Source organism: Cynocephalus volans, chromosome 2, assembly GCF_027409185.1.
Source record: "Cynocephalus volans isolate mCynVol1 chromosome 2, mCynVol1.pri, whole genome shotgun sequence".
NCBI lineage: Eukaryota > Metazoa > Chordata > Mammalia > Dermoptera > Cynocephalidae > Cynocephalus > Cynocephalus volans.
The window spans coordinates 225,796,630-225,813,411 of NC_084461.1; the positions used below are offsets into that span (position 1 = coordinate 225,796,630).

At 33.8% G+C, this 16,782-nt stretch overlaps 1 protein-coding gene across 5 annotated transcripts in view; it reads right to left on the bottom strand.

The window, feature by feature from the left end:
• Positions 1-1,116: 1,116 nt before the first annotated feature.
• The window catches only part of MAPK8 (mitogen-activated protein kinase 8), a 107,438-nt gene continuing 91,772 nt past the window's right edge, over positions 1,117-16,782 (bottom strand). For 3 of the 5 annotated variants that reach the window (XM_063085646.1, XM_063085648.1, XM_063085649.1), the window contains 7 exons: positions 14,006-14,171; positions 10,366-10,437; positions 8,910-9,092; positions 8,533-8,657; positions 7,903-7,966; positions 5,019-5,096; positions 1,118-1,439 (listed from right to left, as the gene is read on the bottom strand). In XM_063085646.1, the coding sequence (XP_062941716.1) occupies positions 1,294-1,439; positions 5,019-5,096; positions 7,903-7,966; positions 8,533-8,657; positions 8,910-9,092; positions 10,366-10,437; positions 14,006-14,171 (834 nt within the window). In that variant the 3' untranslated portion in view covers positions 1,118-1,293. Of the gene's footprint in view, positions 1,445-5,018; positions 5,097-7,902; positions 7,967-8,532; positions 8,658-8,909; positions 9,093-10,365; positions 10,438-10,796; positions 10,869-14,005; positions 14,172-16,782 lie in introns of all 5 variants that reach the window. The other 2 variants (XM_063085647.1, XM_063085650.1) reach the window with 2 other exon arrangements.

Here is a 16,782-nt window from a genome sequence, read left to right on the forward strand (position 1 = left end):
CATTGCATGTCATATTGAAAATCAGGTATGGAAAAATGAAAGACTCAGACTAAATAACCACCATTTATGCCTGCTCTGCTCATTGTGAAGAAATAGTCCTTAGAAAATGATATCCTACATATGGCTGTGTGCTACTATTTTCAGATGAACGGTATATTGCTCATTTGATACATCACCTACACAAATCTAAGCAGGCTTTGGAACCTCCTGACAGCTAGTATAAATATGATTATGCTACAAGTAGAATCAAATGGCCAGAAACACCATGAGAACTGGTGTTCAATTGACTGACACTCCAAGTAATAGGAAACCAGAAAGGTTCAAGGGCCTGAGGGTGCAGGAAAGGAAATGACTAGAATCTAGACCATTGCTGGGACCTACAGCCTGAGTAGTTCAACTCAGTATATACAAAAACAGGCTCATAGCTAGTAGAAGTGAACCATCTGTTTATTTGCATTGAAATGTTATTCATGAAGTATTCTCTTGACTTTATGTGATCATAAGCTTTGAGCATGCCGCAAATTTGCAGAATACACCATGTTCTTTTTACTTGACTTTTGTTGGGTGGGGTGAAAAGATAAGAAGGTGGAGTAGACACCCAGCATCTTCAAAGACATGCTCTGAGTTATTCTGCCATTTAGATGATGGGTTTTTTGCCAGAATTCAGGTAGGATTGCCTACCACTTGTTGTTAACTAGATTAGGATTGGCAAGTAGCAAATATTGGAGGTCTCTTAACACGTTCATCATTTACAGTAGTTATTCCTGAATATAACTGGCTACAGGTTACTCTCCCTCACTCATCTGGGGTTATTTCATTGATAAGCACATAACCCTGAAGGATAGTATCATCAACAAAACATCTGAAATACATTCTAATAAAAAAAACTATAAAAATCTTAAATAATTCATGATATAGGCAAGTCACCATATAATAGTTGCTTTGATAAACAAAATCTTACAAATTCAGTAAAAAAAAAAAAAAAAAAAAAACAGCAGCATAAGATAAAGCAAATATGCAAAAAATTTAAACCATGATAAAATAATTAGGTTTACATTATACAGTTAATTACAGCAAAAAATACAATACAGTTTTGTTGCTGTTTTAAAACACAACTTAAGTTTTAAATTACATCACTTGAAATTAAAAAAAATAAACTACTTTACTACAAAATGAAGTCTACATTTTTTGAAAAATCACTCAAAAATAAGACCACTGAATTGTTTTCAAAGTAGTTCTATCAATGACTAAGCAAATCCATATCCCTCCCCCACCCCCCCAAGGCCAAAGTAGTCATCTACAGCAGCCCAGAGGTCCAGCTGATGCTTCTAGACTGCTGTCTGTATCCGAGGCCAAAGTTGGATCTGTGGACATTGAAGACACATCATTGACAGACGACGATGATGACGGATGCTGAGAGCCATTGATCACTGCTGCACCTGTGCTATGAGAAACAAAACAGCAAATCAGTTGCAGACAGTTGTAGACCGAGCTACTCACACTGCACTGACTACCCCTAATGGTCAATAATTTTTCTCCTTGCTTTAGAAGGCTCACTAAAGATAAATACAAATTATATTCAACAAAACACACTCTTCATCACAAGCTGAGGTGAGAATCTTTAAAATGTCTAGAAATCTGGAGTCTTGTCCTTTCTGCTAATTTGTTTTTCAGTTCAAGACAAGAATTGTAAGTCCAAGCCACAATTAAGAAATGATCCTGTAGCAAGATCCATGCTGCATTTTCTTGGAGAGAGAACCTCAAAGAACCATGTGAGTAAAAAAAGGTTGAACACTATTGCCCTATAAAAAATTATTTATGGTATCTTCTCACTACAAAGAAAAAGTGCAAACAATACTCTGTACATCTTGTTTTAAAGCAAAGACCAAGACAAAGAACAAAATCATTTTAAGTTGAAGGAACCTTTGTTCAACTGCCCCAGTTTACACAAAGTTAAGTGACTTGCCAGGGTAACTTGAAGTGGCCTAGTTAGGTAAACTAAGGTCTTATTTTTATTCTAATAAATACCTGATAAATACAAACATGGATTTGTTAAATAAAGTAGGGGCTAACTGTTTCCTTTGCCAAAAGTACTACCTAACAAGCGTTTCATGGATTTTAATAAGTAATAGGAATACTTGACCTAGAGAGAGAAATCTTCTCAAAGGGGTTGGATTGGGAAGGGGGCAGGAGTGACTTACACTGGGGTGTGGGGAACACGAGGGCACTTCAAAAAGTTCGTGGAAAAATAAAAATAAAAGACAATATGAATTTTTCCACAAACGTTTTGAAGTACCCTCGTATGTTAAAGGCAATTCATGTGCCAGGTGAGTACTTCTGAACCACAGGATCACTAAATACGGGCCATTCCAAATTTGAATAATACAAGTTACAAAAAGTTCTCAAAAAGAAAGACATGTAATAAAAACAATGGTTTTCAAACTGAACAGCAAACGAGCAAAATTTCTGAGGGTGAGGTTCTGTTCTGACACTGAAACCAAACAGGTTGAAAACCAATGCCTCCGAACCCAGCATCTTGGTGTTTGAGATTATCCCTCCGTTATGTGTAATGAAAAGCAATAAAACACTTAAGTATATGAAAGGTGCTCTGAGAGCTTGTCTTGAAATGCAACAAAGAAATTGGCAGGGTAGTGGGAGGCAGATTTTAGGGTGACAGAGAGTAAAGTGGGAGACAGAAAGGAATGAAACCATAAGGGACAGAGTCCACGATGGGAGCTGAAACAGGAAAGGAAAGCAGGCTGAGCATCTCAGGCCTACCTAATCAAAGAGAGGGAAAGGAGAAAGGTCATAACCCCTTAGACCCTAGAAAGGTCCATTAGGTTCACAGCCAGACTGAAACTGACACAGTATATTCTTTTTAGTTCAGTAAATACGACACTATAAAATGAGTCTCTTCTGACTCTGGCTAGCTTTTAAGATTTGCATTGAAACATTCGAACCATAAAGTTTCCACCATACGTACTTTTTATATATGCCTCTAGTTCAGCATCTCTTTCATTTTATACAAATTCCTTAATCTGATAAAAATTGACTTCTAAACGAGTTGTAATTAGTTAACTTTTTAATCTGTAAAACAAGTACTTAAGAAAAATATGTGTTTTATCTGAACTTTATTTGAATGGCAACAATACGGAAAATCTTTAGTATCAGGTATCCGGGTCATTTCCCTCTCAGATGAGTCTCTACATACTCAAAGCAGGTAAACTCATTTTAATATTAGCCAAACCAAAATAAAGATAGGAAGGTAATCCACTGGGAAAAATAATCTACTTTTTAAAATCAAGTAGAAATGATATTGTGATTATCTAATAATTTGATTTATCAAAGACTGTTCCTTCTGTTTCTATACATAATCAAGAACTCAATACTTTTATAACAGCTTAATTTACTAAATCTTCTTCGGAAGCTTTAACTGAGAATCCAGAAAATGTCTAGAAATCTCAAGTCCTGTCCTTTTCCACTGACTTATTTTGTGACGATAACCAAGTGTTGTCTAGGATTCTGATTATTCACTTATAAATTAAGAACAAATACAACTGCTTTAGCTCATGATATTACGTTTACTTAAAATTTGACAATTAGGAAGTGCCATTCACTAGGATAGTATGCTAAACGTATAAAACTGTCTCAAATAATGGACTTTTCAAATCCCACCTGAGCCTTCATCATGAACAATTCAGTTATACTACTATTATGTAGCAATAAAAGCTAATTAATTAAGTATACTAATATAGCCTTTAATTTGTTGAAAGTAAATTGCAGAGAAAAAGCCATTTCCATAATAGGTAAAAGCTGTCAAAATCAGTTTACATTTTCAGAGGCTCTGTATTATAATTTGGAAGACCCTATTCCTGATCAAGAATTTGAAATACACAACTCTAAAATACAACCAAAAATGTCAAAGGAAGCTACGAAAATTATTTAAACAATTATGTGTTTATGGCACAGCAAAATGGGCATCTGAAACTATAGTTAACAAAAACTTAGCCATAAACAAGATGCTAGATACGATATCCATTTTTTTTCTTAGAATGCAGAAGAGTTTTAGAAGGATTAAAATGGCAAAGTTTTACTCAAAATCAAGACCTACAGTTTGAAATAATTACTCAGCCTTCGAGGTTCAGCTCAAATTTCACCTCTTCCATAAAACTGTCCTAACCTCTGTAGCCAGAGAAGTCTCTCTGCTGCCAGTCAGAGGCAATATCAGATGGTGAAAAGCCACACTTTGAAGTTACTGTGAATTGGTTCTTCTACATAATAAATTTGTAAGGTTATGTTATTCAAATTTTCTGAACTTTAGTTTCCCCATCTGTTAAATGTGAATAACGATCTTACCTTGAGGTCTTACGAGCTAACTGAAATAAAGTACGTAAACCATCAGTGTCTGTCATATGGTATGTACTTATTATGTACATGTTACTTACCATTTAACTTTTTCTTCAATTCTTTACACTTTTACATGTACTAAAATTAAATATAAGATCAGCTAACGACAAAAGAAAACGTTTTAACTACTACAAACCAGTTTTCTTCTTACAGAATGAACACTTTCTAATGGTAGTTTTAATGTTATTGCGTTAGTTCAATCAATCAGAAACACCAAAAAGAGAAAGATGGTAACTTGATGTCACATGTACCATATTTTTCAGTGAAGCTTTTGTTTATTTATCCAAAGTAAAGACTCTCTATAATCATAGAAAGGTAAGTACATTGAATTTTGAGAGATTTCTTTTTTAAAGACAAGGTTTTAAATTTCTTCAATGGAATGTCAGTATCAGAAAAAGATGTGTATTTTATGAAGTCAGTTACTGATAGATTAGTACGATGAATTGGTACAATGATGTACCAACGCTTTCAAACTTAACCTAAATTGTATTTCTTATATATGAAATCTTGAATATATGTAGTAAATATGGAAATAACTGCAGCTTTCAGGCCACTGAAGATTACAACACAAGACGTAAACTGTAATCTACCAAGCTTATATTGTAACCAACCTAAAGGAGATGGCTGCCCCCGTATAACTCCATTCTTGGTTCTCTCCTCCAAGTCCATAACTTCCTTGTATATCAATTCTGAAAAAGAGGTGGACAAAAATGAACTTTTCAAAGTCTAACAGTCAATCTCCCAAGATATGTATGTGTTAAGTCAGAATTTTTACACGTTAGGTACTTCAAATAAGCAGTGTCCTTATAATGGCAGAAGGTTCACAAGTGTCAGCCTAAAATTCATAGATGTTAATAACAATTCCTTGACCTTCAACCACATATTATATTGAAAGAAATTAAAAATCTTTGCCATAACTAATGTTTCTTAAGTTGGTTTGAGGCTAGAGTTGGGGTTAGAAGCTTTATCTTTTTCACTCTGCCAGCACCTTATCATACCACATGTCACTCTGTACTACAAATGCTTGTTTAATTCTATCTCAGTAAGGGCTTGAACCATGTTTGTCTTTTTAACTTTACTTTTTGAGCCCTGGCAGGGTGCCTGGTACATTTTAGGTGCTCAACCATATCCGTAAAAAACTTATCAAGAGTGTGTGGGAGCTTCTTTAATCAGAATGGAATATAAACACATTTTTATTAAAGGAAGAAGCAGGTGGCTACACTTGAACTTCTTGAGTAGTCCAGCATGACATGCTATCCCTGCAAAGCTTGTTCTCTTACTAGCTTCTGGACAGTGGGTGGACTGCTATGGGGGCAGGCTACTCCAAATGAAGAGACACCAAGTGCTGTGCCTTGTGAGTCTGAACGTCTAGGTAAGAAGAACCTTCTGGTGGATGCTACCTCACCACTACTCATCTTCTTCTTTGGCTCATGGAATCTTTTGAGAATTGCATAAAAGCCAAGCCTCTTCTGAAAAATGTACAAACAAAAAATGTTGCATAGAATTTCAAGGAGTCCGTATTAATTCTTGATGATTAAACTTCTAATAAAGAATCCTTGATTACAGGGTATGACAACATTTATGTTGGTAATAAGGTAAAACAAGTGAATACATTGGAATGAATAAGAGCTACAAATAACTTGCTTGCTAAGGTAACCTTGGGCTTGGAAGGAGAAAAATAGCCTCGATAGAGGAAAGAATAGGAAATGCTTTTCTTCAAAGAAACAAAAAAGAATGATAAACATTTCAGATAGGATTTAAAAAAAAAGAGAGAGAGAGAGAAAATAGCACTCGATTTGTGAAAAGAGATTAAGGCAGAAGAATCAAAGCTAATCAGCAGTACTAATTAGGCGAAGCAATCTGTCGTTATGGCTCTAATAATGAATTTTTCTTTCTGCTATGGCTAAAACTCTTAAGTAGAGCTTGAAAAAGGCAGTTAGTGGGTAATTATTGAAATGTATTTGGGGTTAGGATAAAAAGACACAAAATAAAGGTAAATATTTTTAAAGTAATCAAAACCCCCAAATATATTCTTATACAAACAAAAATACTGTATTTCATTGATTTTATCATGTACTTTTGTCACAGTTTAATATCTCTGAAACTGATTACATGTTATCATCAATAGTACAGCACAATTGGCAGTGTTTTCTTTCTTTGTGGTTCACAATTGTTGACCTATTAAGATTCTATGAAACACCATAAATATCCACTGTAATTAGTAAGATAAAAATAATATAACCAGGTTAATATTTTAATACATACTCTGGGTCCAGAGTTACATCCTTGTACATTTCTTATTATGTATTCAAACGCACTAGGCTCTATCCAATTCTATCATTCTACTGGGCTCTGCTAACCATGAGTCTCCAACAGTCAACTAGGAGAAAACTAATCCCCAGTTATGCCTAAGAAGAAAGACTTAAGTTCTTAAATCCTTTCCCCAAATAAATTTATAGATGGATTATCTTTCAGGTTTATACCTCCCCAGTCCCTTTTCCCTTCCCAGTACTTAAATACTCAGATCTTAATAACAGGTTTTCTACTTCCATTTTAAGATGAGGTAAAAAAGGGAGTCAAGTGATTTGCCCAAAGACACACAACTACATAAGTGGTCAAAACACTAAATGACAACACAAATGGAGGTAAACAGAATCTAGAAATTACTTGGCCCAAATGTACCAAGGGTTCTTTTAAAAAATATTTTAATATTTCCACGATTATCAAAGCATTATTCATGTTCAACCACATTCATAAAACAGAATAAAACTACCATATTAGATTTGCAAAGATTAAAAATTAACCCAATCTGTTGGTGAGACTGGGGGTAAACAGACACTCCTATACAATACTGAGGAAAGTATAAACTACCACAATTTCTTTGGAGAGTAGTTTGAAAATAAATGAAAAATACCCTTTGGCTCACCACATCTCCTTCTAGGATTTTTCTTACACGTATGTTCTCACACATGCACATGAACACTGCAGAGATGTTTGGAACAGAAACAGACTGGACACAACTTAAATGCTCTTGAAGGGGGAGTTGGATATAGAAATTGTGACACATCCCACACAGCAGAACACTACTCAGCTATTAAAACCAAATGAGGTAGACATGCAGACCAAGATAGAATAATCTTCAAGATATATGGTTATATCAACAAAGGAAGTGTGCACAGCATACACACTATACAATATCTGTGACTAAAATGTGGGGGAGAGGAGAGATGGGAGACACCAAACACATCTGTATATTCACAGCTATGGAAAAACACAAGGAAAGCACTAATGCGTCTGTGTCTGGGGCAGGAAATTTGGGAAATTAAGATTAAAAGAGAAGGAAACTTACTTTCCACTTCTGTAAAAATATTAATAATCATATTACCAGTATCAGTTATGAATAACAGAAAATATCATTAACTTCCTTAACATGATAAAAAAGTCATAAAAAGCCAGAATTCTTTTCGGTTTCCTAAGAATCTGAGTGGAATCTACCTTTCCACTCTTCTATTGTGTGCTCCCTTTCATCCAACTGCTTGTCAGGTATCTTTGGTGGTGGCTGAAAAACACAAGACAACAGTAATTGAGTCAGTGTACTGGGAGTATATAAGCTCCTTATAATTATTTGAAATATTAGCCAGATAGAACACTTGAAAAAAATGCATCATTAGGCCAAGACTTATCAATCCTCAACACCTTCTTATAGACTAGTTTTGGAAGACTCCTTAATTTCAGGAAAAAAAGATGGATGCTTAACTGTCTTTTTCTTTTCTTCCAGCTTTTGCAATTGTCACATTTTATCCATATCATGGAATTCTGCTGTGCTTTGGATACAATAATTTGTTTTATAACTAAGTTAGGATGTTCCCTCAGGACGCCCAACATTCTAGCTCCTCTGATCAGGTTTCAAGGCAAAAAGACACAAAACAGCAGGAGGTAATTTTATTTTGTGTAGGAGGTCCTTGGATATGCCCTTAGCTTAAGGTACTCTTCATGCAAAAACAGAAAAATAGCATCATCATGTATCTTTATTTTTATTTAAAATTGAAAGGTCTCTTCCAAACCTACTGTAATTCTAACTCTAAGAATGAAATGTCTTCTTCAAACATAAAGAAAAGAACTTACAGCCTCTGCCTCTGATGGATCGTACCACACATTGATATATGGGTGCTGGAGAGCTTCATCTACAGAGATCCTTTTAGATGCATCTATTACCAGCATTTTGGATAACAAATCCCTTGCCTGACTAGCTGCAAAAACAATTATGTTAATGTACGCATATTCGTAAAGGTTCTCAAATTATAAACAGAACAGCTTTTACTATAAAATCAGGTCATATATATGATTAAAAATATAAAATTAAAGATAAAAATTACTATAACCTCACTTTTTTCCACCACCCAGAAACAACCTTGGGTTATGTCCCATATGAATGTGAATATGAATATGAATACATACATACACATACACAGGAATTAAATGTATATATGTGTAAAAAGTACCTTTAAGTTTGTTGTGTTCTGAGTCAGCTGGGAAAAGTACATCAGGGAAGAGTTTCTCAAAGCTGTATCCGGCATATTTAGGTCTGTTTTCAACATAAGTCCTTACTGTTGGTTGCAGTTTCTTCATGAATTCAGGACATGGTGTTCCAAGCTGTTCAATAACTTTATTCCACTGATCAATATCTAATATCAAGGTAGCTAAGAAAAGTACTCTGTATCTAATGTTCAACACATTAGTTTTAAGAAAAGGAAAATTTTAAAAATCCTAAGAAAGAATGTGGCGGTTATAAATTTTATATCTCACAGCCACCTTGCAAAAGGCAAAGACTGTAGGTGGACAGAAATGATCAATAAATAAGCGTTTGTTAACCTTATTTATTGCGTGTATGCTAAAACTGATTTTACCATGGAAATAGAAGCTTAAACTCACAAATTCTAAATACAAATTATAAGTGATTCAAAGAATAATGATAATTACTATCCATAGATACTCTAAATACAAACTGCATACAATCTAATATACAAAATTTGCCTTCCAGCTTATCAGAAAATGTGAACACATTTTCTTGAGAATATTAAATACTTCCATAATCCGTCCTGCTTTTTTGATTTTTCTACACTAACAGAAAATAACCAGTTGCAATAAAAATAATGGCTTGGATAAAAGTGGCATTTTCTTTGTTTAGCTTATGTTAGTAATTATTTTTTTTAAACTCTGAAACTTATGAAAAAGATTCAGTATTTTGATGAGCTGTAAGGTTAGGATTCCCTGGTTTCCTTCATGCTTGTCTTTATGTTCCTGAAGACAAAGGCCTAAAACTCTCTTATTGTAACCTAATGAATATGGCTTTTCCTATTTCTCCTACTAAAACAATTCTAAGTGCTACTAGTTGATAAACACATAACAGATCACCGTTAATACGAATATTAAAAGCATGAATCCAAATCTAATCATCATCATATAAAACTATCACTGCTGAAATTCTCAGATGAAATGATGGGTATGTTATGATGAGTAATGAGACAACAACCAAAAGACACAAAACATACAGAACATTAACAAAAAGAAGGTGGGAGGATAAAATGAAAGAATGGTCAGAAGCAACAGACAATTCCAAAATTCCTATTAAGTCCAAGTATTTCTAGATTTATTCAAGTGTATAATTAATAGAAATTTTTAATGCAAGCCATGATTTTTGATTTAGCTTTAAAAAATTAACTCAAAGCCAGCAAATAATTGTGGATAAGTACACTTGAGCAATTTTCGGAATTAACATATGAAACAATAAATGAGTAAAAGGAAAGTCTATGTCAAATAGCAGGTGGTATTTTGAAAGAGTAATTTAACAATACCTTATATTAGGGAGACACAAAAAACATTATACTTAACCAAGCTGAAGTACTGTCATACATTTTGACCTTTAGAAACTATAATTTAGGCCAAAGATAAGGATACGATCTGTACCTGGGAACAAAACACCACCTTTGATCATTTCTCCCATGATGCACCCAACTGACCAAATGTCAACTGAAAACAAAATGCAATGACATTAACATAAAGATTTTGGTTAAAATAAAAACAAAATATAAACATTAAAAAAAATCACGCACACCATGTATACTTTAAAATTATAAAAAGCAGTATAAAATAAAATGAGTGACAGTGAATGTGCTCTGACTACCAGCAGAGACTGTATGTTCTACTGCCAGATGCAGCCTACAAATATTTCACAGCTTATATCAAAAATTTTTTGAACTATAACAGCCACAAACTTTACATCTGTTTAAAAAACCCGTATGTATAAATGCAGCATATTCATTTTCATTAGAGAACACAAGAAAGTTCATCACCTAACTAATTAAACTGCTGCAGCAGCACAAGGATACAGTCCCTTCCTGGAAAGAGGATTTTGTGGCAAACCATTTCTCCCATAATGCACCCCACAGACCATAAATCCACTATATGTTTGCAGCACAAAAGAAGGAAAAGCAAAGCAAAAGGTCATTAAAATCAAAGAAGCATAATATGACTGCATTATATAAAAACTGCAAAACATCACAGAAAGAAAAAAGTGATTTTAATTTTAGATAATGGAATAATTTAAAACACAAAATATTTTCCAAAAGGCTTTGGTTCACAAAAGAAAACATAAAGTATGGCATTTTAACTACATATCCAATTTTAAAGTGAGAGCTATGCACAGAATATACATAAATAAAAAACATGTACATTTTGTAAACTGAGAATTTGTTTATAAAATATAAAATAGAACCAAACATAAACTTTGTGTACATGAAACAGTAAAATTATAAAAATAAAATCCTAATACTGCTTTGAGGTTTTACTGTGCATTACACTCTCTCTTTAAGTTAAATAAAAGAAAAAAGCGTGAGCAGAAATAATTTAGCATATTAAAATATTTAATAGAAAAAATGTCTGTATGAACTATTACAATAAAGTTAATGTAAAGCTCTTCAGAAATTTTCAAGCTGGATTTAATAAATTTATTTAATTGAGAAATGCTATGTTTATTCTGAACGAAAAGTCAATTATGTTCTTGGTAAAATCATGCTACATTAACCTTGCTATCCCAAAAAGAACAAGGGCATAGAGAATGAACAACTAATCAATTAAGAAAACTTAATAAAAGAAGTATATTTCATGTTTCCTGACTGTTTTTTACACCCATATAACCAAACTGTGGTTTAATAAATAAGTCTTGTCTGAATAGGGTATGAAAGTTCCTTCCCAAAGATTTATTATCTACAAAGAGTCTCCTAGCAGACTTACTGACCCTTGCCAACTTTAAGTGGGAGCCCTAATCAATGCTGAAAAGAACCTGCTAGATACAGAAACAGACAAGTTTGGGATCTCCATCTGTTTATTAAAACTAACAACACACCCTGACATTTTATAGCTTTGGGTTTGAATATCAAAGAGGAGAATAAATGCAGTTTAATAGGAAAAGAGGGAAGAATGAGCAATTTAAAAGGAAAAGCTTTAAAAACTTGCATCTGAAGTTGGATGGTCCAAATTCTTTAAAAGAAAAAGAAGTAAGGACAGGAATGGATGTCAGAGGACTTTTTCTATGTTGGAGGACTTAGGAAATTAAAGTCTATACATTCCTATAAGCAGACTGCCAGTTCGCTGAAGACTCTTAGGAGCTAAACTGGGAATTACTTTTGGAAATCTGTGGCACTAAAGTTTTTCTAAAATTCATATTAAAATATATACAAATCTTTTTATATTTATGATATAATTCAACTTTCAAGGGTAAAATTTTAAAGGAAAAGTCAATATTCATAAATCAGTCCATCAGAAAAAAATATTTTCTAAGATTTTCATTTTTGGCAAGAATCTATTAGAATAAATTTTCCCTATACATATTATAGAGAATGGCAAACTTTAGTTAAATATCCAGGACATAACTTATGTTGGTAATCTTCAGAAAAGCATATTTTTAAACAAAGAAATTTTGAAAGCTACAAGCATGAGAGGAGATATCTGGGTCAGTGAAGACAAAAACCATGATAAGACTGACTCTTACAGAAAACTAACTTTTAAGGGTCTAACTGCTTAGTCAATTAAGCAGTTTAAAACATATTCCAATTATAACACACTTTCCAAAATCCTCTAAAGTCACTGGTAATGCAAGGCAGATAAAATGAAGTTGCCAAAATGGTGGTGGGGGAGGGGTGGTCACTAAAAAGAAGTACTTATGTATGACCTTGCTGCTGGCTAATGTAGTTATCATGATTAGGTATTACATTTGACTGTTTCCTGGGGTGGGGGGAGGAGACAATAAAATGATCTGCATACATAATTATTATCTAAGAGAGGAAAGCATGTCAATTCTTTATATGATAGTTTTTCTTGGTGCTAATTTCTGGTAGGGAGCTATCCCAGATCACATTTATAGGCCACTGAAACATTACACAACAGCTGTGACGATCAGTGGTTTCACAGCAAATGAAAAAGCAATCTTCATGCTAGTCTCCTGAAATATTAATTCTCAAAAAAAAAAAACCCTCCAAATTTTAGGTACAGTAAGAAAACAGAATAGCATGTCTACTTAAGAATAAAAGATTGGTAATAAATGTTTAAAGTATCTGTTTTTCATTAGCTCAGAAAAGAAAAAGAAATTAACTAAAATCCTCAGTTCAATGGTATCTTTAATTTAAAAAAAAAAAAAAAAGTCCTGAAGGTTGAGTAAATACAGTTTCCTGATTCAAAGTGAACTGCTTTTCCAGGTTCCTTGTCTAGGTCTTATTCTAGGGTGTATTTTGGATGAAGTCACCATATTTAAAAAGTTACAGTTTAGTTCAATAAAATCCCATGCAAACTTCATCATCTCCTAAATTTCTGAGACTCAACAAAATTTCTTCCTAAATTAAATATAAATGTATGTGTATGTATACGTATACGTATAAAATTTGTTTAAATTCACAACCTACATGCAAGATAATTTTCTTCAACCTTGATTCCAAAGGTAATAAATATAATTAAATATACCCATACTATAGTATATATGTCTCATATACTATAAGCCATTTCCTTAAGACTGGACACAAGGTTTTGATCAAACATTACTGTTTCCTCCTAGAGGTCACCTTAATCATCTATCAGCTTTGCAGAATGGCCTTACTATAGCTCTTAAAGTACACACTAAGTGCTACTGCTATTAACTTTAGTTTTATGGTGGGATTGGAAATATGGGTAAATGTCACTAACGCATACTAGGATTACTACTAAGAATAAACCATCAGTACTATATACTTCCTTGAGTCCATGTTAGAAATGCTCATTTTCAAGTTACAGGCAAGCAAAGGGCATACAGTTTGCTTCAGAAATCAGGACAACAAATTCTTTATCTAATGCTAGTACTAATGTTATATTTTTGCATTTAAATAAACAAGGCCCCTAAGTTTTTCCAAACATTTATGACAAAATATATATTTTTAAATTCTTAATATACATTTCAAACAGTGAAACACATTTATCTTCATGTACTTCAGTTTAAGTATTTACATAAGAAATCTGATGAACAAAAGAAATTAAATCAGGAGAGTATTTCAAATAAATAGTGTATGCTGACCGTTTTCCTTGTAGCCCATGCCCAGGATGACCTCAGGTGCTCTGTAGTAGCGAGTCACTACATAAGGCGTCATCATAAAACTCGTTCCTGCAGTCCTGGCTAGCCCAAAGTCAAGAATCTTCAAAGTGCAGTCTGATTTTACTACTATATTACTCGGTTTTAAGTCCTTAAAAAAAAAAAAAAAAAAAAAAATGACTGCTATGTATATACAAAGATTTTGCAGTTCACAATTGATTGTTCTATTGCTTGTAAAATAATTCATATTAATTGTTCACTTTTCTCATAATATCACTGCAAAAATTCATCATAAAATGGCAAACCTGAGAAATCAGCTTTCTGGCATTTTAAATTTATGAATATATACAACTATTAGAGAAGTTAGAAACAGTTTATGTGCTAGAGATTATGCTTAGCTAGAAATTTTTGGTCAAACAGAGTAAAAAGAATTTAGAAAGGCATCTCAAAGCTCACTTAAGAACTACTATGGTAGAAGAAAGGGTCATAAGTTAGTATTTATACTCATTTGCATATTAAATTGCCAGTATTAAAAAATATTTTAAAACCACAATAAGCTTTATAGAAATATTATGAATCAACAATGAGCTATTCTGTTAATCCTAGCAAATGTTACTTGACCTTTCAGATTGGCAGATACTCAGTTCTAAAGGACTGAAATAGTCATTATCAGTCTTTCCCTCCCTGATTACCCACCTGACATCACACAAATTTGCTCATAAAATTTCTGTCTGCCTGTAGAGGAGAGAGACATGTTCTTGGTGCCACTAATCCATAAAATTATTTGCTGTTGATACTACTACATAATGTCTTTGTAAAGAATTTTCTACCTGACCACGACCTTAAGGAATTTTGTGCTAAATGCATGAAAAGGCAGGCAGGGGCATAAAAACTCATGGCTTCATGCTGAACATCCTTTCCTGTTAACCATGATAAATCCTATTACAAAACCAAAGGACCAAAGAAGAAAGAAAGCATATATTCACGGCACAAATACATTGCATTACCTGTACTGATGTGCAGTACCTATATTAAATAATAGTGATTAACAGAAAAGGGAAAAAAAGCTAGCCTGAAAGTCAAAGATTACTTTTGTACTATCTAAATCCAGAAACATATATATGTTGTCTTTAACATATTTTGATAGGCAAGCATTTAGAAGATATGCAATCTAATGACTTTATGAAATTAAATCTACAAAGATATCAATGGGCTTATTAGTGTAACAGAAGACAAAAATTTTCATTACTGTTATTCTGTAAACATAATGTTAATATTTCTAAATTACAATATATCTGTAAAGTAACACTCCATTTTCAAGAATAAATATCACAAGTTTTGGTAATACTTCACTTCTAGTCTGATATTCAGTTGAAGATTACTGCTCTTTACTCAAGTGCAATCTAATCTAGAAGTAAGATTCCAATCTTCAACGATTTATTTTGGAAAAAATAAGAGAAAAATATAATTATTTTTTAGAAATAAATATTTTGTTTAAAAAATGCCAAAAATGCCTCAAAGCATATTAATTGAAATTCATCCTTGCATATCAATACGTACCTTTTTACAGATATTACCAACACTGCTAACTATACATAAGAGTAACTTGGAATTTAAATGAATTTGTGGCAGAGGTACTGGAACTAACCTAACATACCATCCCCCCCCTTTCCCCACACTTTTCCAGCCTCCTCACAGTAGGAAAGGCCACATGACTAGTTTTAGTCAATGGGATGTGAGTGGGGAGCAAGGAACAGAAGAGCCAGTGCACAACCTCCTGTAGTCTCATTTCCTGCTTTTGTAATTGGGAATGTTCTAGACAGTGGACCCTCTGGCAGAAGGGGTTGCTGAGCACCTAGGTAGAGTCCCCATCCCCACCATGACCTATACTGGACATGTAGTGTGGGAAATAAACCTTAGCTGTGTTAAGCCATTGAGAGTTCAAGATTCATGTGCTACCTCAGCATAGCCTAGTCTGTTCTGACTAGCACCGAAAATGTTGCCAAGAATAGGGTATTACAAAAACACAGGATCATGGCTCAGCAGTTGAGCAGCAGGCAAACTAGTAACATCAGAGGTTGGAAAGGTGATCTAGATTATATAGTAGCAAAACATTTTATGAAGCTGTCACCTGCACAGTGCTTGCATAATGAACCAGAAGCTATAGAACAAGGATTGGCAAATTAAGGTCTGCCTGCTTTTGTCAAAAAAGTTTTATTAGAAGACAGTCACACTCATTCAATTACATACTGTCTGTGGCTACTTTTGTGTCACAAAAGTGGTCATGGCAGAGACCAGTATCTGTGACAGAGATGGTATCTCCTGCAAAGCCTAAAATATTTACTATCAGAAAGTTTACTGACCTCTGCTGTAGAAGAAGAGATTGAAAGCAAAACTTCAGTAGTGTGTGTTGGTGGCTATTGGATGCATTTGAAAGAATTGGCCACATTTAGAAGTAGAAATGAAAGGGAACAGTCAAGAATTTCAGGGGCTTGCTATTCTGGAAAAGCTACATACTACTAGGCCCCTCAAAAAAAGTATGGCAGATGCTCAGTAAATATCTCCAACTGCCCTAGTATGCATCTACACTCTCCTGATGGGCTCAGTGCTTCATGTTGCATTGTTCTTGCTCCTCCACTTTTAACTAGGAGAAAAGGATGTCCCTGGGAGCCACTCATTCAGCCAGGATGATAACAGAAAACTCTCCCACAGGGTGGAGCCAGTATCAGAGATCAGATTCAAGGCCTAATCAAGGAATATCC